At 37.7% G+C, this 26,035-nt stretch overlaps 1 protein-coding gene across 21 annotated transcripts in view; it reads right to left on the bottom strand.

The window, feature by feature from the left end:
• Positions 1–26,035, bottom strand: part of LOC129732840 (junctophilin-1-like) — a 101,869-nt gene that overhangs the window by 36,288 nt on the left and 39,546 nt on the right. For all 21 annotated transcript variants that reach the window (XM_055694146.1, XM_055694153.1, XM_055694157.1 and 18 more), the window contains 2 exons: positions 4,122–4,333; positions 3,771–4,060 (listed from right to left, as the gene is read on the bottom strand). In XM_055694146.1, the coding sequence (XP_055550121.1) occupies positions 3,771–4,060; positions 4,122–4,333 (502 nt within the window). The remainder of the gene's footprint in view (positions 1–3,770; positions 4,061–4,121; positions 4,334–26,035) is intronic.

Raw genomic sequence — 26,035 nt, 5'->3', positions numbered from 1 at the left:
AGGATTCATAAGTGAAATATTTTTCGAAATTGAATATCAGCTAATTTTTTGGTTGAAAACAAATCGATTTTATAAGGATACACGACTAAGCCTGTATTGGTGAGATCTGGCTTAGAAAGCTCTACATGCTTGATGGCGATAAATCGTAACACACACCTTCACAAGTGATGCTGAAGATGCCCGTGTATTGGTGTTTTCCTGCTCCTGCTTGAAACCTGTTTAAAATTAAAGTTTAAAAAGCCTTATATTTTTTAATTACTACAGCTTTTCTTTCATGGTGCCGATAGGGGGGAAAAGCTTGTGTAAATTATCAAAAGGGGGTGCATGAACTGAAAAAGGTTGAAAACCACTGACTTATGAGGACAATGACAGATAATTTTTGATAGCGAGAGACAACTTTGGTGTTAAATGTTTGGGAATGCAGAACAAAACTGGAATTTGAAGATTTTCAGTGAAGGAATGTGAGTTATGATTTGAACAACTTTTTTAATTCATAAGTGATGTAAGTGTTATAAAAGTGTCTCATATAACATTATGTGTAAAACATACTAAAATTATTTTTCTTCAAGTTTTTTTCATTTGCAATTTATCCAACATTTATGTTTAAAATAAGTATACAAATGTGTCCTGCATGTTAATATATTTAAGTAGCCTTTTAAAAATTATAATTATAACACAAAAATGCCGCTTTTAGCTTCTTTCGCTCCCGTAACATTTAAACGAAATGTTACCCAGATATACGAAATCATTAAATTAATTCTCGCTTAAATTTCAATAATGGTCGTGTTAAATATGAAAAAAAAATCAACATTTCGAAACATTATTATATTTACAGCATACGAAAAAGAAATTCACTTTGGAATGATAGACAAGAAAATCAAAAAGTAGGAAGGTGGTATTCAAGACACGACCGCATGACGTTGGACTACGGTATTCTTATATTCCATTAAAACAAATAGTAGAGGAAAATACAACTCTAGTATTTGCTGCAATTTTATCTAACAGTGCATATCTGAATGCTGAGACTTTAAAACGTTATAAATAATTATATATACTAAAAAAATGGATCTCTCTTATTTAATCACTGTCATTTCATACATATTCGAATCAAACCTTTGTTCGAACCAAACCTTTGTTCGTAGCTGCACTAGCAAGACAATCATTTAATTCAGCGAATTTGGTAAAATTTTCCTATCTAAGCAAAAAGCAAACTCAACGAAACTATCTGAAATTGGAGACCGAACGATTCAAGCGAAAATTTAAAAATTGCTTGACATTAAATCGATGAAATTCATGCTATGTTTAGCTCCATACTACTTCATGTATTTAAAAGAAATACGTTTATTGCAATAACTTAAAACAGCAAGAGCTCAATTACACGTTTTCGGTAGTTGTTATCAAGGGTTTGACGAGTGACAGGAAAATATATTAACTTCTTTAATTGTGATTTAGAGCATTTCTAATTGTTTTGTTATTTTTCACGATAGCGACAAGTTTGTTTCTTTCTCTATGTGCAAGAAACAAAATCAAAACCGCGCACCGAAAAACAAAAACGAAAACTTAATGAATGCTCATTAAGAAAACTTTCAACTCGTTTAACCAATAATTTATGATACTCAAAAGAACCTGTTTTGACCTAAATGAAATTTCTAATATATAAGTGTTGATCATTCAGTTGCTGTAAAATTAAATTTACAACTGTGTTCGTTTAGACGTTTTAATATTTTTAATGATAAAAATGATCTTTGATAAACACCCGCTATACTTATCCACACATATGCTATAACTATCTATACACACGTTAAAACTATTCATACACCCGCTGTAGCTATAGTTTGTTTTACATACATGCTATAGCTATCCATACACACGCAAAAGTTTTCCATACACACCGTATTCCTATCCATACATCCAAACATGTGCTTTAACTATCCATACATACGCTATAACTAATCATTACACACGCAACAGCTATCCACACACACGCTATATTTATCCGTGTACACGCTAAAGATATACACGCAATAGCCATAGTACGCTACACATGCTATATCTTACACACGCTATAGCTAGCCATACACACGCAACAGCTCTAGCTATCGGTACACATTCAGAGTTGCCAATAAAATTTTTTGGTTAAACTGGAAGAATGATGAAGAAAAAACTGGAAAAAACTGGATTCCAAATAAATTGTAAAAATAAAAACAAAAAAAAATAATTATGAAAGAGCTTTTCTGTGATTAAATCCAGAGTCTGTTTTGTTTTGTTTCGAGCTTACATTTTATAGAAATTATGAACTGCAAAATTTGCGTCAACAGCAGCAAAATTATAATTACGCAATCAATCTATCTCAAAATAAAGAAAAAAAACTTTTTTCAATTACTTTCACTTTTAACAAAAGAACTGTTGCAACAATTTCAATTATTTCTGAGTTCGCTCTCGCTTGGTATCCAATTCTTCCAACAATTTTCAAACTGCTACGCAACAGAAAATGAATTGAAGTTTTTTTTTCTTGATACGATAAAACCTATTAGTTTGCTTTTATCTCAACCCCGCCATGCAGTTCTTAATTTGGCCGTGTTTCGTGCGAGAAGAAAATACTGAAAATGCCGTTAGGAAAATATAGAAAATTAACGTTTTTAAATTTTTTTTCTAAAACCAACTGGAGCTTAAGTGGATAAAAAATCTGGATGAAACTGGCAAACATATGAAAAAACTGGAAGATTTTGGAATTCAACTGTTTGACTGGATCACTTAAAAAAACTGGAAGAATCCAGTTTAAACTGGAACATTGGCAACTCTGCATGGGTTAGCTATCATCCCTTGCATCGCAAATGTCATAGCTATGCAGATGCATATACGCTATATATGCACACACGCTATATGGCGGTAGCTTTCCGAGGTGGCTCGTGCAGTTTCTGGCTGTATTCACCCAACGATATCTGAATTGGATTACCGCTGGTGGGGTCCAACGCAGCTGCCCATTACCTCCACCGCTGCTGCCTGTTGACACCGTGGTACCTGCTGCAGCTCACTTTCGCCACTGGAATCCGCCACCGCTGCAACTGCTAACCGCCTTTAATTATTCAGGACCGTTCTTGTGGCCTTCCACTTGTTGACTGATGACTTGTATGAGCTGTCAGAGCCTGGGATGCCGTATCTGTGGAAGAACTATCGTCCATCGTCGATAATTTCTCTAAGGGATTGAAGGCGTGCGTTGTTGAAGCCAAGGGCTGCGTTGAAGGGTCGAGTCCGTGATATAAAAATTACAAACCATGCTAATGTATCTACATTTTGTATAAATATGTTGTTGCTTAATATTGAAAGAATAAAGTTTCATTTTTCATTTTCATTTTCGGGTACAGAAGGGTGCCGCAGGGCCAAGTCTCCAGTGATAATAATATTGAAAGAATAAAGTTATGACTAGAACATTGAACACGGATGATGTTTCCTCACCCTGTATCGCCTGCAGGAGGGATTGTGGATAATGATGATAGAGAGCATTAAAACATTCAAGTATTTTTGGTGTGGATGGCATCACTTGTGAAAAATACAACGGGGATAATCGAGATGAGTGATGATGAAGAGTAAGAAGCCAGTTGTCGCTCCTCAGGTGTTGCAGTTGAAAAATGCGTTAAGTGATACTCACTAATAAAAAAAATAATTATAGCAATTCATCACCAATGGCCGAAGTGAGAGCTCAGCATACCCCGCATTTTAGTTTGTCTCTGTGTACCTTACATCTACGATATATTGGTTTCAATACTTACGGATAATAATCCTTTCTTTGTCTTTTCCACTAAACTATTTCGTCTAGCAGGTGGTTCATCGGATCTAGCTTTCAAGACAAACCCGCCTCGGGCATCATCTATTCTGTGATTGCGCTTCTCAGCTGCATCTGAAGAAACAATTTGATTGCTATTGCCGTCATTGCTCCTAATTGATGTCATTGAGACTCTGATATTTTTTGTTCTAAAACGAGCTGCCATACCAAAAGGAGCCGATGTTCGTACACCATACCCGTGACGCATACCCCGCAACCATTGACCTTGATAGCTTCCTGAAGTTTTCAAAAACTTAGAAGATGTTTAAGCTAAAGTGTAGGAAAAGAATCACGTTACCTCCATCAGCGTATGTTTCAGACCCGTATCCGTCTTGAAGGCCGTTTGCCCATGTACCTTCATATCTGGCAGTAGACGATATACTTTGCCTCACACCATACCGCCCTTTAAAACCTTGTGTCCATTCTCCTCTGTATATCCACCTTCCTCTGGTTTCAACACCAAGGCCATGTCTTTTTCCATTTTGCCAATGCCCTTCATATGAAGATCCACTGTAATATTTAAACAAACATAATATTATATTCAGAGCGATGTTCGATAGAATTTGAAACGTAAATAACGAGCATATAAAAATATTAAGTATGGAAATCATTTACAACTTAATTACATATAGTTGAGGATTAGTTGCAATTATTCGATAGAATAACATCAACGGTTTGAAGCCAATCAATATCTAGGCAAATCCTTGTCTTAATAGGATGTCAGTATATTATTTCCCAAGATCATGTAAGCGTTGGTAGCTTCCGCTTAGAAGGTTTGTGGGATTGTTTGCGTAAATGTATCTCGTTTTAACTTTGTTAGTCTTAACTAACTGGGAAGTGTTTGTGTATGTTGATGTTTCCCTCCCGACGCCCATGCCACGCAACGATTGACCGGTTCACAGGTTAGTGTATCCTGTCACCAGGAAACGGGCGAAATGGAGCCGCGATGGAGAGAGGACTAAGTGGGATCTGGCGGGAGAAAGCTGCTTATTTACTTGGCGAGGACAATGACCGTTGGCGTGGGGCAATAACCTGTTGATCCGAGCGAGAATCAAATCTTGATCGACTCTTAAAAAGTAGAGAAAGAAAAGGGGAACCGATAGAGAGAAGAAAAGGTTAGATAGGTTATAAGGAAATGGGAGACAAGGATTGTTAGAATAAAAATTTGTTATTAGCCAAATTCGTGTTTCGGCATTTCAAACATTTCCAACGCTCACGGTTGGGACTACTAGCAACTTACAATCTGGTAATCGAGCACAAGAGGTACCGTAACTTTGTTGAGGTGGGAGAGCTCTTTAAGTGTTTCTACACGACTAGAAAAACAATGATTTACGTAGTCATTTATAATTAAAGTCTTAATGTCTCAAATATATGATATACTACGGGTACACTTTTCCCTTCGCTGCAAAACTTCTTGAGTGTTGTGTTAAGCTCAAAAGGACCAATCGTCCCACACTTCGCGGGACAGTCTCGCGTTTCAACAAAATGTCCCGCGAAGAAAAACGTCCCGCGAAATGTCCCGCGTTCATCTAACGTGTCCTATGCGCCTTTGCAATGCCACGCGATTTCAATAAAAATGAACCACAAGATATCACTTATTTTTTCTGGGAAGGTTGTCGGTATCGAGTTTTTCATGCCAAATGTCTTAGAAATTCATGAAGCGTCAGGATCTGGTATTATCTCCAGAAAAAAAATTGAAAAAAATGACTTTCTTGGACTTGAACTGGGGCCAATGGAGAGTTTTCCGGCTCAAATTTTTTTTAAATTTCTCAGAGATGTCCATTTTTTGACGTAGAATACGTCTTACGGCAGGGTATATACAGGGACCCGACTTCAATACAGGAATCCAATTTCAAAACCGAAAACATCGAGAGCGTCACGAAAATTGTCCAATTTCAAACGTTTATAATAAAGCAGCTTTGGCAAGTAGAATCTTATGGCGGTTCCGAGGCATAAGATTTCATCAATGGAAACTGTATTCAACATTTTCGGGAGAATTACTAACGAACGAAAGAAGGGCGCTTCATAGTTCACCTTCCATTTAATGATCTACAGATGCAGCTGGAAGAATCTAGAAAAATGGCCGAAAGGCGTTTTGTGGATATCAAAAAACGGCTTGATAAATCAAAGGAATTTAAGAAGCAATACATAACGTTCATTGAATATGAATTGAATGTGTAAAAGGCGTCGAGCCCAGCACAGCGTATTATCTTCCTCATCATTACGTATTGAGGCCAGATAGTTCCACTACAAAATTAGGAATGGTTTTCGATGGGTCAGCTGCATCAAGCTGTGGCATTTCGATCAATTAAACTTAAATTGTTGGGCCTGTTGTACAAAATATTTTGATATCAATACTCTTTAACTTTCGATTGAATAAATTGATTTTCACAGTGGTTCGAAATAGTAAAGTCGTGAACTTAATTATGTAGTGTTTAAGTGCTTCACTTTAGGACTTTAGTATCTTCGAAGCAATTGCTTGTATTGAAATTGCTCACATTAGGCAACGTTAGGCAACATCATCCATAGCCTACTATGGCAAAAATAAAATGTATAACTTTTTGTTTCTGCATGAAATTCAAAGTTGTCTTCAGCATAGTTGTAGATAATTTCATTACAAGCAACTTTGCTAATGAGACTTTTTCTCTATGTATTGTAGATTTTGAAAAAACTTGACGTTTGTATGAAAACCCTAACTAACACGCTGAGAATCCTGAGTAAGAATTCCCAGGATTCCTATAACTCGGTGACGGAATCGTGAGAGGAATCGTTTCTGCGATACGTACAGAATCTGTTCGAATCGCATACGGGAAACCTATTCAAGAATCCTTCAGAATCCAAATGATCCAAACGAATCGTGAGAGGAATCGTTACTGCGATACGGACAGAATCTATACGAATCGCATATGGAAAACCTTCTCAAGAATCCTTCAGAATCCAAATGAATCGTGAGAGGAATCGTTTCTGCGATACGGACAGAATCTGTTCGAATCGCTTATGGAAAACCTCAAGAATCCAAATTTAGGTATGTCGGCGACAGAATCGTGAGAGCAATCGTCTCTACGATCCGGACAGAATATTTTTTACGAGGATATTTTTAACGCGGTATTTTGAAAGAATCGTGGGATTTCAAATTGCCGCGGTTTTTCAACGCAGATTTGATTTCCGCGTATTTAACGTGGTTTTTTACGAGGTACGTATTCCGAGCGTAAAAAAACTGAGTGTATAGCATAACACTGAGGAAAACGTGTCGTAATGTGTCTATCTCTTTTCCAAATGAAATTGAAGAATCTAACCAACATCATAAAGAATATTATACTCATCACGACAGACGGTAAACTTGCTCCCGTTTTGGATCAAATTACGTTTCTGAGAAAGTTAGTTATTTCTTTCTCAGAGTGTTCTACATCCTAATTTAATCCTGTAACTTGGAAATTCTACTTTAGGAGTATACAAGACCTATGTCTGGAATTGATAACTGATGGTTAACAAATAAAAATTTCTCTCTTAAAAAGATTCCTTTTCAGCAGTCCACATAAGCACTCCAATAACCGAAATTGGTATCTGCGGACGATTTCAGCGGTATTCGATTTTTTGTAGTACTAGTAGAATTAAATTAAAACATTTCATATTCTGAATATCTAATTCTATTCTAATATGAGCGTCTTAGTACTTGTAACATTTATTATATTTCAGCCAAACTAGATTCCCTTTTTTTGGCTTCCTCTGATCTGAACCTCAAATGATATGATTCAGAAAGACCAGAAATCAAATATATATGGGTATCACCAAGGTAACACTGCAACTGTACATGGATCTTGCGTCCTTCTAGCATCAAGCCGAAGTTGTTTCAACCTATAAAAATGCGAAAGAAACTTCTTTGAATATGCGAACAGAATTATAAATTTGAACAACTTACTCTAACGAGGACAGACTATTCGACATGACTGACGTCGCGGTTAGAATATACTCATATATACGTTAGTCGCACCTATAGGTTTCGCATAGATTCCCTAGGATTCCTCACATTGGAATCGTAAAGCGTCCGCAATAAGGAATCCTGACGAAAGAATTCTCAAGAATGCCCTGTATATGGGACTGGGATTCTTGAGTGATAATCGTGTTATGAGAATTCTTCGGATACGAAACCTTTGACTTAAACCGTTTTTGCTCGAAATTCTTATATCTGTTGTGATTTTCATTTGATTTCGGTGGCACCAAAAGATCCAGTAACCTATCCACTTTAAAATTAGCGTCAGCGGTGCACAAGAATTCTCTCATACCCGGAAATCCGATATTCCGAAAACTGAGGAATTTCATCAATATTTGGACAAAATCTAACAATTATTGGTTCAAGATACATAAAATTACTTTAACAGGTCATTTGTATGGCCATCTTACAATCAAAAATTTTGCCTAAGGTCGATTATGGAACAAATTTGTTACCACTAAAAACATTCACCTGCCAAATATGGTTCCATTTAGTTGGTTAGCTCTCGAGATGTGCAGAAATTTGTGTTTCATTTGTATGAAACCCCTACCTTCCAGAAAAGGGAGGGGTGTCGAACCATTATGGACATATTTGTTACCCCTTAAAACATCCACATGCCAAATTCAGTTTCATTTGCTTGGTTTGTTTTTGAGTTATGCAGAAATTGATGTTTCATTTGTATGGGACCCCTCCCTTCTAGAAGAGGGAGGGGTTTCAAACTATCATAGGAACCTTTATCGGCACCCTACATACAAATTTTCACGTCGATCGGTTCGGTAGTTTTCGAGCCTATATGGATCAGACAGACAGACAGACCGGACTGCATTTTTATATGTATAGATTACAACATTAATATTTTAGAACCTTAAGAGTGAATATTCATTCATTGGATTGAAGCGTTCATGTAAATCTATTGAAACAAAGAAAAGTTTGAATGAGAAAGGCTGGGTCTGACCGCTAGGTGGATTAATTAAGGTTTTTGCCTTTCTCCTAGAAAGGTATAGCAATCACTGAAAAAACTAAAGGTATGAAAGTGCTCCAGAGGGCCGAATGTCGTATATCACTCGACTTAGTTCGACGAGCTGAGCATTTTCTGTATGTATGTATGTATGTGTGTATGTGTGTGTGCGTGTGTGTGTGTATGTGCAATTTTTTTTTCTCACTTACTTTTCTCAGAGATGGCTGGACCGATTTCCGTGAAATTGATTGCAAATGAAAGGTGTAGTTACCCCATAGGTTGCTATTGAATTTCATTGTAATCGGATTTTTGGTTTAGAGGTTATGTATCAAAATGTAAAAATCACGAAACATCAATATCTCAGAAACTACACAACCGATTTCAACAAAACTGATGTCAAATGAACGGGCTATCTTCAAAACTACTAACTTATTAATTTCATAAAGTGTGAATATATGGTTCAAAAGTGATGTAAAGAAATGTTTTCCAGAGGCTGTTTAGGCTCACTCACTTTTCTCAGAGATGGCTGGACCAATTTTCACAAAATAAGTCTTAAATAAAAGGCCGAGTTGTCCCATAGGTTACTATCGAATTTCATTGTGATCGGTTTATAACTTTGTCAGTTATTTATAAAAATGTCAAATCTCGTTATAAAAGCAAAGCATATACCAAAGACTGCTTAAACTCACTTACTTTTCTCAGAAATGGCTAAACCGGTTTTTACGAAATTAGTTGAAAATGTAAGGTCTAGTGGCCTCATAACACCCTATTGAACTTCATTGTAATCGGATTTTTAATCTAGGCACCGTGTATCAAAATGTGAAAATCACGATATTTCATTATCTCAGAAACTAAACAACCAATTTAAACAAAACTGGTGCAAAATCCTTAACTAATGATTAAACATGTGGTTCAAAATTATGCATAAAAGATATGTATACAAGAAAGGAATCACGTTTTGAAAAGAAACACATTCCAAAGACTGCTTAAACTCACTCAATTTTCAGAATGGTTGGACCGATTTTCACTAAATTAGTCTCAAATAAAAGATCTAGTTGCGCAATAAAATCCTATTTAATTACACTGTTATCGGCCTTTATTTTTGTCCGTTATGTATAAAATTGTAAAAGGCACAAAACTTAATTAGGTACCACAGAAACTACACAACCGATCTGAACATAGTTGGATTCAATGGACCAAATATACTTGTCTTTAGAACCATCATAATGTTTAAGCATGTGGTTTAAAAGTTATGGAAAGAAAAGTGGCTCGGAGACTGTTTAAAACTAAAGCAATGATTAAAATATGTGGCCTCAACATTTTTCAAATTTGATGTTGTACTATGACCAGATTAGGCAGAATAAGGCCATTTCAGGAAGTATTCCGGCAACCAGTGAAGTAGTCAGGGAGATTGCGGGTTCAAGTCTCGTCTGCAGGCGATATTTTTTTCCAAATCTGTATCATATTTTCAGTTCGCTTATTTTTCGCTTCCCCGGCTGCACACTTTGTCTGCCTTCAATGAATTTGAATGTTAACGGGTAAAATCCGTTGTAAAAGATAGAAATTAATTCGAAAAAATTTAGCCCTACGGAGCACCTTCCGTTGTTGTGTTGCACTCGCACGCATGACTCAGACTGGTTTTGGTCTCAATCACATAGGTCTATAAGAGTTATCAGCGTCAGCTCACTCTCCTGTATGTGATAAGACATTCCTTTCAGTAGCATAAACAACGCCTGCGCAGCAGTGTGTGTAGTTAGGGTGAGCAATAGAATAAGTAGGCAGTGGATTTTTCGCGTGATGTATTTGAAACATATTTATTTCATGGTATTTGCATGTGTAAGTGTTAATGTACGCTCATTAGGGCGCCAATCATCGTATGGAAAAAAAGTGACCAGAAAATTTCCAAAAAAAAACCCTATACAAAATGTTCACCTGCTCGAAAAAACACCCTGTGCAAAATTTCAGCTCAATCGGACTTAAGCGCAAAGCGATTGAAGTTTGGCTTTTTTGAAAACCGAAAAATCACCCACGTGAAATTTCGGTTTTCGAAAATTTTTTTTTGATGTCAAATGATTTAAAAACGCATGAAACGTCGAGAATTGGTGTCATCTGAAAATTTTTTTTTTTGCAAAAATTTACTCTCTGGGACTTAGTCGTTTTTTCAATCGTGGAAGGCGGAGTTCAAAATGTTTAGAATTTATCTTTTGAAATTGATCACTAGTCTCTCGAAATAGCTTGTATAATGATATACACTATAATTAGCATCGAATACATTATGTTTCATTAGGGTGGTTCATTTATTCGACATAGGGTGGTTCATAATATTGTGTAAAAATGTGTACAAAATGAAAAAAATCACTTTTCACTGAATACCAATAGAAAAATTCCTGAAAATAAAATGTGGCAATGTTGAATTGGAAAAATTATAAGTAAAATGGCAAAATATTACAAAACAAATTTACAAGATGTATCAAACTACTCTGCAAACAAAAAATTATCTCAACCAAAATAAGATTGTGTCTCGTGGAAAATGTTGAATGCTTTCATGTCATTTGCAAAATCACACACGGGAGGTACAAGGAATTTTATTATTTGAAAAATGTTTTCGATTCCAAGTGTCTTAAACTTTTAAATGAAACGGTGGAAACTGATGGAATATGTTATATTACTTTGTTTGAAAAATGTACTCCCTAAGACACTTGCACTCGTCTTTCGAATGTTGTACCAGACAATTTGTTCGTTTTATTTACCACAATAATGTCCTTTACCAACACTTGATTGAACACACAGTTCTCTGGCTTATATAATCGAACAATAGACTGTTTACATCATCAGAACGTGAACGTGCCCATTGGCTGAAACTTTGAATAGACATTTTTATAGGCAAAAGATGCCATTTTGTGCTATTGGTTTGATTTATTGAAACCCAACTTATTTTTGAAAAGCTATTGGAAAATGCTATTTCGGATAGGTATTGATGATTACAAAACTTTTTAGAGCCAACACGATTCGTTTGAGTGGTGTGACATCTTCGGCAAAGTTGTAGATAATAGTTTTGTTTTTCAAAAAAAACATACACTCTAAAAACAAATTACTAAATTAAAAAAATAAATAAAAGAAAGTTATAAATTAATTATCGAAAACAGCCTATTTAAAAAAACTGTTCTTTTTTATAAAAACTACGAAAGTTTTCTTGAACAACGGAACCGGCCATGGAGAAATCAGAAAAAAAGTTATATTTTTTAAATTTATTTTTTTTTACAGGGTACATTTTTTTTTGGAGGAACGAAGTAATTATTTACAACTTTGCCAGATACACTATGCCAATCAAATAAACCATTTTGACTGTAGAAATATTCTTGACTCCTCATAGAGTGCTCTATTGGAAATTAAAAATATGTCTACAGTCGAAACGGCATAGTGTCTTCGGCAAAGTTGTAGATAGTATTTTGTCCTTCAAAAAAATATGCCTTTTAAAAAAAATAATTGGAAATAAATTTTTTTTTCGAAATTTTTTTTTTTCAAAAAATGATAATTTATTTTTCTTGATTTCTATATGATCGGACTGGTTTCATTGTTTTGGTAATCTTTCGTAGGTTTTATTAAAAAAATCAAGTTTTTAAAATATGAGCCCTTTTGAATAATTAATTTTTAATCTTTCTTCTAACTTTTGAATGAATAATTTTTTGAGTGTAATATTTTTGGAAAGACAGAATTATTATCTACAACTTTGTCGAAGACGTCACACCAATCAAAATAACCGAAGTGCTTTTTTTTATTTTATACTAATTTTTCACAATATTATGAACCACCCTATGCCGAATAAATGAACCACCCTAATGAAATATAATGTATTTGATGCTAATTATAGTGTATATCATCATACAAGCTATTTCGAGAGACTAGTGATCAATTTTAAAAGATAAATTCTAAACATTTTGAACTCCGCCTTCCACAATTGAAAAAACGACTAAGTCCCAGAGAGTAAATTTTTGCAAAAAAAATTTTTTCAGATGACGTTTAGTGCGTTTTTAAGTCATTTGGCATAAAAAAAAAATTTCGAAAACCGAAATTCCACGTACCCCCCCCCCCCCCTTGGGTGATTTTTCGGTTTTCAAAAAAGCCAAACTTCAATCGCTTTGCGCCACCCCATTTTAGGTCCGATTGAGCTGAAATTTTGCACAGGGTGTTTTTTCGAACAGGTGAACATTTTGTATAGGGTTTTTTTTTTGAAATTCGAGATGACCATTTTGCCTGGCATCCTAACGCTCATATGTGTGTGAATGTTAAGTTTTGAATGTTCGTTATGATTGTGCTGTTGGCTACCAGAAATTCGTTATTTAAAGTGGAAAATAAATCCAGCAGAAATTTTCAAGGTGTATTTTGTTTAAATGGGAGTGTTGCGTAATTCTATTTGAACGAATAATAAGTTCGAATGAGAAAGGCTGGGTCTCACCACTAGGTGGATTGATTTGGGTTTTTTAGGATATTTTTCCTGATTGAGCTTTGCCAGTGATATCGGTGAAACGTTGATTCCAGCTAGGCCTTTGTTGAATAACTCAATTTTCTGTGCTCTGGAGTATTCTTTTTGAATGCTTTCTTGAAAATATGATGATACGATTGTTGTAGTAGATGGTATCTCCGCCAATTCGTATACAGATGCAGATGGTTGCAACTCCGTCGGTTCCATGAATGAATTGATGCTCTTCGAGATCAAATTCATCTTTCACTTTGATACAATATAATCTTCACAAATCACAAATTGATAAAGACGTATTAGAATGAGCCTTACTGTTCAATATTTTTAATTTTGCAATAACGTTTTCGTTTAATTTGCGTAAGCTTGATGAGTAGGGATACCATCCGTCCTGATTTAGCAGGACATGTCCTGATTTTGAGACCCATTTGGATCGTCCTGATTTATTTTTCGTGTTTTAGCATTTGTCCTGATTTTTCTGAATGATGCCGGATGTTCAGAAATGTTGAAGATTGTTCAGTACTTTTACTTTGACTCCGGAACGAACGGACTCATTTCGAACGTAATCACTGTCTCATATGTATCACGAGCAACTTCCTACGTTGGTGTATATATTTTTAGAAATTGCATCGCCCTCTGTTCCAGCAAGTGGCTCAGACATCATCGAAGTGTTGTACCGTTAGTATCTGTCCAATCTGTGAGCCGTATGCGAGGTAGTGCACGACGGTTGACATTATTTTTATATCGTTTAAGATACCAAAAGGTTTGATTGATGCGTTCGCCTGTGCGCATGTCTCAGGTCTTTCCGGCTATCCGGTGTGCCCAGATAGAGTTCCGATCCGATCTTTTGATCCAGAAGTAGACACATGATTTCATTTTATGATTTTCCTAGCTTTTGGGTAAATATTTCTGTATATAAACCGTTTTTCAGAACAATAATATTCAAACTTACTTCGATTGTGATTGGTTTGGCAGTTTTTTTTTAAATAGACTTAGAATTCTGTTTGGTTTCAATACAGTTATGCAGGTGTGGCGAATATGTGTATCTGCATTTTCAAAATTTTTATGGCTTTGGATGCATGGAACTTTGCCAGTTTTTCTACTTAACAGGAATTATACTCAATAGAAATTTACTCTTGTGTCGAGAAGTAAAAAAGAATCGATAAAAGCGCTATATTTCAGCGCGTCCGCGTCGGTTGGAGAGAATAGAGCGGTCGCGTGTAATGCTACGGTGTTAATGCGTATTCAGCCTTGGTTTGGTCTGCTCATATATGGGGCTTCGAAATGTAATGACTTTGCGAGGTGAACTCAGATTTATTCATGTTTATGGTAAATTTTGTTCGGTCGATGAATATCGCGATTAAACTAATGACAACGCGATGTATCTCGAAGAACCGCATCCACTGAAGTGCGTTTGCCTTCTGGGAGATATTCGGGATTGGCAAGAGGCAAATGCTTAGATACTTGTTCGTGTTGTTTGACGAAAAAGGTGAAAAAAACAAAAACATTCCGTTCCGACGCAGCCGCGGAGATGCGGGTCGGTTGTACCGTTTAGCCGGAGATTGCTCGTGCGTTGCTTTGATGTAAGCGTGTCGTAAATCGGAGTAGGTTTCGTTCGGTCTATAAATATCTTGAATAATCTGATGGCTACGCAAAGTATACCTTTGAAAGAACCACATTTATCGAAGTGCGTTTCTGGTACTCGGGATTGGCCTTCTTAAAGTTTGTTGGTTTAAATCAGATCCAAATCGTATAGTCTAATATGCGTGGCTTCAATAACATTATATTGTGAAAATCGGTCTCAAATCAGTAAATTTAAATAATTTTGTGCTCCATCGGAATACACCATGCACATCTGTTCGCGGCCCCAAAGGCATTGGTAATGTCTCTTGGTCTAAACCGGTACCAAATATAAATAAGCTAATTGTGTTTCTATAGTCAGCCGGCTGGCTATCGAAAAACCAAATATAGCTAAAAAGAGACGGATAGGTGTTATATGTATGATCGCATCACTTATCAAAGTGAATCCTGATCCAACGAGCCCTCCCCTACTAACAAAAACCTCCTTCCTGTGACCTTTGTGGAGATGCAGAGGTAAACACGGTCTTCAAATAGCAAGGGTCACACTAACATCCCTCTACTCTTCCCACCTGATTGCAAGGACGTGGCCGGCGTCGTTATTGATCCTTCAAAGTATTGAGTCACTAAAACTTGTACAATGAGAATGGTCGGTCACTCCCAACCCCATTCAGTTGATTCACTGTACAATTTTACTGATTCGGATCAATCACGGAGTGCAACCATTGATATGTGCAGTCAGTCAAGCTAAGCTAAGCTAAGGAACGAAACGGACTCATTTCGAACGACTTTTTTTCTTTGGTTGAATTTTGACGAGAGAAATTGTTTAGTCGTTACAACCCTCAACTATCTGACTTCTGGGTCCTAAAGCTATCCAGCGTTCTACGCACCATAATGGCGGTCGCTATAATGCGTGTTCGTAATATTCGAACCTCTCTGCTTACGCCAGTTCACTTACTAACACGCAGAGAATCATGAATTAGAATCCCCAGGATACCTTTAACTCGGTGACGGAATCGTGAAAGGAATCGCAAACACGATCCGGATTCCCACTCAGGATTCTTATTCAAGAATCCTAGAGCCATATACAGGACATTCCTGAGGGTTCTTTTTTCAGGAATCCTTTTCAAGGACGCTCACGAATCCAATGTGAGGAATCCTAGAGAATCTATGCGAATCGTATGTGTTCGTCCGGGTTTTGGGATTTCTGAGGTATTGGCAACACAAATGTTGTCAGATTCATTTCTCTTTTGATAAAATACGTGAAGTCTTCAAATTGACGTGAGCAGAGTTGTCACAAGGGTGGATGATTTAATACGAACTTTGCATTTTAGCGTTTGCCATTATGGCGCGTAAAAAGCTGGATACCAGTTTTTATATATCATTTGAAAAAGCCGCGTTTTCTGAGCAAAACGTGATTTTAAAAAAATGTTTATCGTTTTTCTTCAATTTTTAAATAAGGTATAAAAAACTGCTCGAAATGCCTTACATGTCATTTCGCACACGTACGGTATATGGAAAATTGTCATTTAGGGTATTTCGAGCAGTTCGTTATTCTGCACGACAAATATTTTTATGAAACATTCGGCAAAGGGGAACATGTAGGTAGGCTAAGGTACAGCGCCTTGGTTATTTATCCAATCGTCTTGTTGTCAAAGAATGAATTGTATATTTTTGATTAAGCATTTATTTATTATTTATTTATTCATTAAACACTCAACATTCATCTGACAATGATTAGTCTTAATGAAAAATTAAATTAAATTAAAAATACAGTTATTCGGTAACATCTAAAATTCGCTGACGAAAGGCTTTGATCGGCATATTGAAGTCGAAAAGTTGGTAGAATTCAATTTCTTTGACGTAATGGTCTTTCGGGAGCGTATAAATCGAGTTGAGCCAGAATACTTGGGCAATCGATGTGGCCAGTCAGTAACTTCGCTATAAAGACGGCCTGAGCGGTTTTTAGTCGATGTTCCAATGGTTGGACTTTCATACGATGGTAAGCACAGTGGATCCCGCCATGGGAGAAAGCGAAGCGCATAGCGGATGAATTTCTTCTGTACCATTTCTATTCTATGTGACCAATTTGCGCGGAAAGGACTCCATACTATAGAACTGGCCTCTAGAATTGATCTCATAACAGTAAAGTGATTTGAGGCATAACGGATCACGAAATTCATCGGCATTCTTGAATATAAATCCTAGTTGCCTATTAGCCTTAGCAATAATGCTGTCGTAATGAATCTTGAAGGTCAATTCACTATACAAAATGACACCTAGATCTTTTATACATCCTACACGGAGAAGACGGTGGCTTGCTATGGTATATTCATACACGATTTGCGAACGTTTTTTTCTAAAAGAAATTGTGTTGCACTTTTCTATACTTAACGTAAAGCAGTTTGTTTCGCACCAATTCGCAAACGTATCCAAATGATCCTGAAGCTCCATGCAATCGCGTAAACATTTTATTACTTTGAACAGTTTAGTATCATCAGCATAGAACAGCTGACAGTTAGGAGGCAACTGTAGAGCAGCATCGTTGATAAAGGTTGAGAAAAGTAGCGGGCCCAAATTGCTGCCTTGTGGAACACCTGACATATTGGAAAAGCAGTCCGAGACGGCTGATCCTACTTTTACACAAACTTTACGATCAGTCAAGTATGATTTAAACCACCTTACGGATTCCGAAGTCATACCAAGCCTTTGCATTTTATCTAGCAGTATCCCATGGTCCACTCTATCGAACGCAGTTTTCAGGTCTAAGTAAATAGCATCGGTTTGGAAGCCACAGTCCATGGTCTGCACACATCGTGAGACTGAGCGTGGCTTCTGCAATAAATTTTCTGCGTGGTGAGAACTGCAATAAATTTGTGATTACTGATCTTTTTGAAAAAAAAACCGTGCTGCTCGGTATCAATATAATGTACAGCTAGCAAAAAAAGCGTCGTTCACAATTATTTCCAACAGCTCGGAGCAAGCACACAAGGATGTGATCCCTCGATAGTTGGTAACGTTGCGCTTATCACCTTTTTTGTGAACAGGAAAAAGATACAAGAATTTCCAGCGGTCGGGGAATTTACATTGTTGCACAGATAAATTGAAAAGCTTAGCGATTGGCGAGCAGAGGACTTCTCCACATTGCTTAAGAACCGCGGAAGGAATACCATCCGGTCCAACGATATAGGAAGCTTTAAGCTTACTCAGACCGGCGGCAACAATATCTGGCGTTATGAGCGGTAGTCTAAATGAGAAAACATCACGGGGAGCTGCGTTGCTAGCATTGTTAACTTGTTCAGGAGAGGCAACAAAATCGTTGAAAATCTGCTGAAACTGCCCGGCAAATAGATTACATTTCTCGCGCTCATTGTTAGCAACCATGGAAGATGGTAATCCGCGTTCTTTGCGCTCAGTATTCACAAACGACCAGAATTGTTTTGGATGTGTTCGAAGGTTATTTCGAATGCGTTTAACGTAACGATTGTACAAAAACCGGTTGTAGTTGCGATACTGGCGGCTAGCAATGTTCAACTTATTTTTGTAGAATGATGAGCGATGAGAGCAATATTGCCGAAGCGCAGCTGACCGAAAGCGCTTAAGCGTACGGAGACCTAGGGTCGACCACGCTGGTTTTCGAGGTGGTTCGCACAATGGCACTGTCTGGATAAAAACGCTATCAATTGCATTGTTGAAAGAGTTCACCGCATCGTCGATACCAGAAGACCGTTCCAATAGAGCATCCCAGTCGACTGCCGAGATCGCTGCGCAAAGTGCGGTATAGTCAGCACGACGAAAATTTAGGCGCCTACTTTCTGATGGTTGCTCGATGACCATTGGTTGAAAGACGCTTAACGAGATAACAATAGCAGGATGCACAGTTTCGAGATTCACCAGTGGCTCATGGGGAATCGATACAGAATAATTTTGGATTGCTTGGTCGTTAGCTAATATGAGATCTAGCATGCGGTCGTCATCAATTAAAACTGTCTTGATTTGGGTCAACCCGTGTAGACAAAAACCATAAAAAAAGCAACAACATGCAGGCATGTGGGAACGTAGTGTGTTCACCAGAGGTTGTCCGTTGGGTTTTTTCCATCGCAAACTGGACTGGCTGTAGTCGCCGAAAAGTAATGCTTCATCCTGAGTTTTTAAACGAGAATGTTCGAATATACCATACCTATCGAATCGATATGCTGGTGAATGAACTGTGAATCCGATTTTCGATCAGGTGGCAAGTATACTACGCCAACGCTGATGTTGTTACAAGATGTTTGAACTATCACCGACAACTGCCCGAGTTTGCCATAAATAGGTGCAGGATCAATACGGCAATTTAGTTTATTACCGAAACAGCTATCAGAACACCTCCGCAGCGCGTCTTTTGACTATCCGATCGAGATCTAACATTCCGGAACACAGTGTAGCGATTTCCAAACAATTGTGTCGAGAGAATACGATCGTCGAGCCAAGTTTCAGTTAGTACAATTAAATCGTAATCACCTGCAGAAACAGCCAGAAAGAATGCGTCAATTTTGGTGCGCAACTCGCGCACGTTCTGGTAGTAGGTAGTATTAGTGGTAGTCAGAAGGTAGTTAGAAGGTAGTGGTTGAGGTAGTGGTTGAGGTAGTTAGAATATAACTCATGGGTGTAAAAAATTTCTCTATCTGTGAAAAATGCTTTTTCACTTTTTCCGGTTTTAGATTCTCATCTTACATCCCTATGTAGCCGAATTTCCTGAGAGACGTAGTTCTACGTCAAACCTTCCAATGAATGTATGGTTTTTGCTGGAGAACCACGGACAAATTAAGAAAAACGTTATTTTCCTAAATACAGCGATCACCCGATTATATCACTCCCTTGATGATGTTTGGGGTGATCAAATCGGGATTTTTTTTAATAATATTTTGTTATGGAAGATGGTAAACCAATAATTTAATACGTAAAATCAGCGATTTAAATTACTACAAGAAATTTAATCATATGAAAAAGCAGTTCTATCTGTCTGTTTGTCCCTCTGATCCTTATAGACGAGGAAACTACTGTACCAATCGGCGTGAAAATTTGTATGTAGGGGTTTTTGAGGCCGGAAAAGGTTATTATAGTAGCTTGGGACCCCTCCCTCTTCACAAAGGGGCCCTCATACAAATATTACACAAACTTTTGCGTAACTTGAAAACTAATCAAGCAAATGGAACCAAATTTGACATGGTGAGGTTTTTGGGAGTAAGAAATATGTCAACGGTAACTTGACACCCCTCCCTCCTCTGAAAGGGAGGGCTCTCATATAAGTAAAACATAAATTTCACTACTAGTTCGTAGGTTAGGTACTAGTGTTTGCATAAGGCTATGAAGTTGTGCTGTTAGTGTCATACATATCTCAAACAGAATAGAAAATTAATTTCTCGTAATTTTCACTTATTTTCTAAGGTAACGGAAGAGGATTCAAAAATGACCCTCAATGTGTATACGTGGTTCGCTGATAGCCCTTTCACAAAATATATCCTTAATACATTTTAAAACACATTAAAAATAAGACTTTTTTTACTTTGTCTTCATTCATCCGCAAAAAGGAAACAGAAGAAAACAAATCGATAAGTTGTTGTTGATAGTTGAAACAACAACGATGAATTTAAGAACAAAAAATAAACGAGGATGCTGTCTACGGATTTGAAAAGACGATAGTTTGTATCTTAACTGCCAGTGGAACTGCCACTTGTGAATAATTGCGAGATTTGGAGATGGTGGTCGTGCAAGTACCTCTGGAATTATTATCATATGGCAAATAGCTTTTCTTATTTCATTTATTTTGCATTTTTGGAAGGCTGATAGCTTTGTAGAAGGTTTAAAAATTCGAAAAAATGTGGGAAAAAGTTGGAACGAAAATTTGAATTTTTAGTGCCTGTTAAAAGAAAACTTTATATGGTTCGTTAGATTTGCTGAAGACATTATGCGTCTATCTCAATCAAATGAAGACGGTAATTTTCTATCTAACTCTTAGGTGAATTGATCACCCATTTTTCTATATCAGAAAATGCGTTGTTTAATAGCTTAAAAATATATGAATACTAGCTGACCCGGCAAACTTCGTCCCGCCTATTTTAGTGTTTAGTTTAATAATTTTGAACATTTCAAATTCATTGATTTCTTGCGATTGGATTATATCGTTTAAAAATGATTGGTTTTATCGGAGAGGCAACATCCTCGACTTTTGGCTTTTGTACATTACCTCTATTCCGGATATATATTGGGTGCATTTCAGTTATTTTCGTTGTTTTCCAGAAACTGAAAGTGGTCATCTTCTAATACAAAATGGTGTCCAGGGTCAATGCTTGGCTTCTCTACATCATTTCGATTACGGACATATCCATATGTAGTAGTATTCGGTTATTTTCGGCTGTTTCCCAGAAGTTGCCATTTTTCAATTCAAACTGTTGTCTGAGGTCAATTTATAGCTCCTTGCATCATTCTGGATCCGGTGATACTTATATTGGGTGGTATTTGGTCACTTTGGGCTATTTTTCAGGAACCGTAAGTCACCATCTTGGATTTGAAAATGGCATTTGGAGACAATTTCTGGCCCCTGAGCATCATTCTGGTTTAAGAAACACCCATATTTAGTGTTATTTGGTCATATTCGGCTGTTTTCCAGAAACCGGATGTCACCGCCTCCGAATGCAAAATGGACTTGCGCAAGTGGGCTTCCAATAGAGTTGAAGCCTTGGAAGGAATACCTGAAGCAGACCTTGAAATGAAGGTTCCCGTGGACCTCAGCGAATCAAACACCATCAAGGCACTCGGTATCAACTGGCAGCCGTGCAGCGATGAATTTTTGTTCAGCATTCAACAACCCAAGATCCTTCAGCCCACAAAGCGCAATATTCTGTCCAGCATTGCTAGTTTGTTTGACCCTCTTGGCATACTAGCACCCATCATCATTCAGGCTAAACTATTAATGCAGAAATTGTGGGAACTGAAGGTGAACTGGGATACCATTCCCCCTGGTGAGTTGACTCATTCCTGGCAAGTTTTTGCGCAAAATCTGGTTCTTCTCAATTCCTTTCAGATACCACGACGTGTTATTAGTCTGAACAAATCATCAAAAATCTACCTGCACGGCTTCAGTGATGCCTCCGAGAAGGCAATGGGTGCCTGTCTGTACGTTCGAGCTGTCGACGAGGAAGGAAATAAAAGTTCACACCTTCTTTGTGCCAAATCGAGGGTAGCACCCGTTGGAAATAACCGAAAAACGCTACCTCGCTTGGAGTTATGCGCGGCGGTAATTCTTGCTCGTTTAATTAAGAACGTTACTGCAGCCATCAATCAACCATTCTTCGAAATACATGCTTGGGTAGATTCGAGTGTCGTCCTTGCCTGGCTGAATGGAGGTGCTTCCCGGTGGAAAACCTTTGTTGCAAATCGTGTGGCAGAAATCACCACGTATTTAGCAGCAGTAAATTGGAGTCACATCGCCTCTGAGAGAAATCCTGCTGACGTTATCTCAAGAGGGGCTACACCAGAGCAAATTAAACACAGTACTTTGTGGTGGAATGGTCCACCATGGAATCCTACTAGCGAGCACAGTAATTCGATTAGTTTCTCTGCATTAACCAACACTGATAAGCAGCAAATCGACCGGGAGCAAAGATCAATACCCATTTTTCTTATCAGTGTCTACGAAAATCTGTTTCTGGATGAAATGTTAGCTCGATTTTATCCAAATCTTACCATGCTTCTTCGGGTGACTGCTCGTATAATTCGCCTCGTTTCTATCGATCCTCAAAATTCTCCACGACTGCTTCCTAACGAACTCGAACGAGCTCAAACAATATACCTTCTTCACGTTCAGCAGAAGCATTTCCATGAAGATCGAGAGCGTCTACGTCAAAGAGGAGAAGTTAGCTCATCTAGCAGTCTGCAACAATTAAAGCCGTTCTTTGGCCGAAACGGTGTGCTCAGGGTGGGCGGTAGATTGCGACAATCGGGACTCAGCTACGATATGCGTCATCCCATATTATTACCTCGTCACTCAATTTTTACGTCATTGATCTTAACTCATGACCACATCGCACATCATCACTGTGGCCCACAAACTCTTCTTTCAATATCCCGCAGACGTTTTTGGATAGTCAGGGGAGCCAGTGCAGCTAGAAAAATCTACCGCCAATGTGTGACCTGCGCTCGCGCTAGACCAATACCTTTGGCTCAGCAAATGGGCCAGCTACCATCCGAACGAGTTCAACCCAATCCACCGTTTGCGATTACCGGCGTGGACTATGCGGGACCAGTCAGTATTGTTAGCCGAAGAACCAGAGGAGCAAAGCAAAGTAAAGGATACATAGCACTATTCGTCTGCTTCTCAACTAAAGCAGTTCATATGGAAGCCGTGTCTGATCTCACTACTACAGCATTTTTAGCCGCATTCACACGCTTCTACAGTCGGTATGGTTTGCTAGCAAAAATGTTTTCGGACAATGCGACGACGTTTCGTGCAGCAGCCAAGCATCTGCGAGAAATGTACAATCTAATCAATTCCTCGCAACATAATGAAAGAGTAATCGACTTCATGACCGATAAGGGCGTGGAGTGGAACTTCATTCCTGCTCGTTCACCGCACCATGGAGGAATATGGGAATCGGCAATTAAGGTTGCAAAGCAACACTTAGTTAAAATAACTTGTAACTATATTTTTACATTTGAGGAGCTATCAACCTTGATTGCGCAAGTAGCTGCCACCATGAACTCGAGACCTATCACGCCCATTTCGGATTGCCCAATGGATGCACAGCCGCTCACTCCTGCTCACCTACTCATCGGACGAGCGCTTACAACTGTCCCAGAAATCAACATGTTGGAGCGCCAGATCTCATCCATGCAACGATGGCAATTTATTCAGCGCCTTTCGCAGGAGTTTCGCAGTAGATGGCAGAAGGAATACGTGCTGTCTTTGCAGAGAATGACGAAGTGGCAGCGATCATCTTCAAATGTGGCCATTGGAGATGTTGTTCTTCTAGTCGATGGTGAATCAAAACCAACGCAGTGGCCTTTAGGAAGAATTGTTGAAACCTTTCCAGGAGAGGATGGACTCATCAGGGTTGTTGCGGTTAAAACAGGTAGTAGCACCACTCGACGCGACGTAAGAAAGTTAAAGCTTATACCCTTAGACGTTGATGAGTTTGTGCCTAGAAGACTTAGATCTGGAATTCCCGGAGGGATTTCGGTGGGCGGTTTATGTTCGCGCAACATCTCTGGATGACCCCCATTCGTGCAGTTTACCCACGCAGCCAATCTATTCCATTCACGGTTGATAGAACGATATCACCAGTTCTGCCCATCTATAGTTGTGCCACTTTAGACTTCCTCATTCGCAGATAGTTTAATAAAAGGTTAATTGTTACTCCAGCATACACGCGTTTTCTTCTAACCGTCGCCATTCCGGGTCTTTACGAGACTTTCGCATTTTTTCGGGCTCTGGCCACTCCAATTTATTTCTGCAAAAAAAAAGTTATTATTATTTTGTCGATTTCAGGACCACCCTAATTTTCATTTGCACATAAAAAATAGACTAAATATAAGAAACAAGTTCTTAGAAAAAATTTCACTCTAAAACCACAAAATCGCATCGAAAAACTCATGTCCGCCTACATTGCCTTACTGTACCACTATGCATTTTTTTTTATTTTTTTTTTTAAAGGGGGGATTTGTTAGTAGCTTAAGTATTTATGATAAATATTAGTAAATAATGAGTATGTGTGTCCAATCACAAATGGTGACTTCTCAACACTGTTAGAAATTTGTAATTTTAATTGTTAGGATTTGTTTGCTTTCGCAATTAGGACTTATCATTCGTAGGGATTTAAACCTACTTGTCAGAAAAGGGGAAGTAAACTTACAACTAACTTAATTGCTAACTTATTGGCTATAAAGAGAGCTTATCGTAGCAATTGAGGATTGCAACGATTTTCGTCGAAAATTGTTAATAATTTTATTTGACATAGCTTCTAATGGTTCAACACCAGTAAGTCTATGTAATTCGAGTGTACCAAACCAAGGAGGACGCTTCAAAATTATTTTCAGAATTTTATTCTGAATCCTTTGGAGCGTTTTCTTCCTTGTTGAACAGCAACTTGACCAGATCGGTACAGCATAAAGCATTGCTGATCTAAAAATTTGTTTATAAATCAAAAGTTTGTTCTTTAAACAAAGTTTAGAATTCCTGTTAATGAGAGGATATAAACATCTCGTATATTTGATGCACTTGGCTTGTATACTCTCGATGTGCTCTTTGAAAATAAGTTTTTTATCATAAATTAGTCCCAAGTACTTAACCTTGTCGGACCAACTTAAAATAACCCCATTCATCTTGACAACGTGATTATTGTTTGGCTTGAGAAAAGAAGCCCTAGGCTTATGCGGAAAAATAATCATTTGAGTTTTAGAAGCATTGGGAGAGATTTTCCACTTTTAAAAGTAGGAAGAAAAAATATCTAAACTTTTCTGCAATCAACTGCATATGACACGAAGACTTTTTCCTTTTACGGAAATGCTTGTGTCATCGCAGAACAAAGACTTTGTGCATCCTGGAGGCAAATCAGGAAGATCTGAAGTGAATATGTTGTACAGGACTGGACCTAAGACTGAACCTTGAGGTACACCTGCTCTGACAGGAAATCTATCAGATTTTGAATTCTGATAGACAACCTGCAGAGTTCGATCAGTAAGATATTTTTTTTAAATTTTGATTAGGAAAATTGGAAAATTAAAAGTTTGCAATTTCGCAATCAAACCTTTATGCCAAACACTGTCGAATGCTTTTTCTATGTCTAAAAGAGCAGCTCCAGTGGAATAACCTTCAGATTTGTTAGCTCGTATCATATTAGTAACTCTGAGCAATTGATGAGTTGTGGAATGCCCATGGCGAAATCCAACCTGTTCATTTGCAAAAATTGAATTTTCGTTGATGTGTGACATCATTCTGTTAGGAATAATTCTCTCAAACAGTTTACTTATTGAAGAAAGCAAACTGATTGGTCGATAACTTGAAACTGTAGCTGGGTTCTTATCCGGTTTTAAAATTGGAGTAATTTTTGCATTTTTCCATAATTTGGGAAAATATGCAATTTTGAAGCAGCAATTGAAAATTTTCACTAAAAATTTCATTGTGCTCTCAGGGAGATGTTTGATTAGTATATTAAAGATTCCATCGTC

This window comes from Wyeomyia smithii, chromosome 3, assembly GCF_029784165.1.
Source record: "Wyeomyia smithii strain HCP4-BCI-WySm-NY-G18 chromosome 3, ASM2978416v1, whole genome shotgun sequence".
In the NCBI taxonomy this organism is placed as follows: domain Eukaryota; kingdom Metazoa; phylum Arthropoda; class Insecta; order Diptera; family Culicidae; genus Wyeomyia; species Wyeomyia smithii.
Note: the sequence above shows the minus strand (reverse complement) of the source record. Positions and strands in the feature narration are given on the sequence as shown.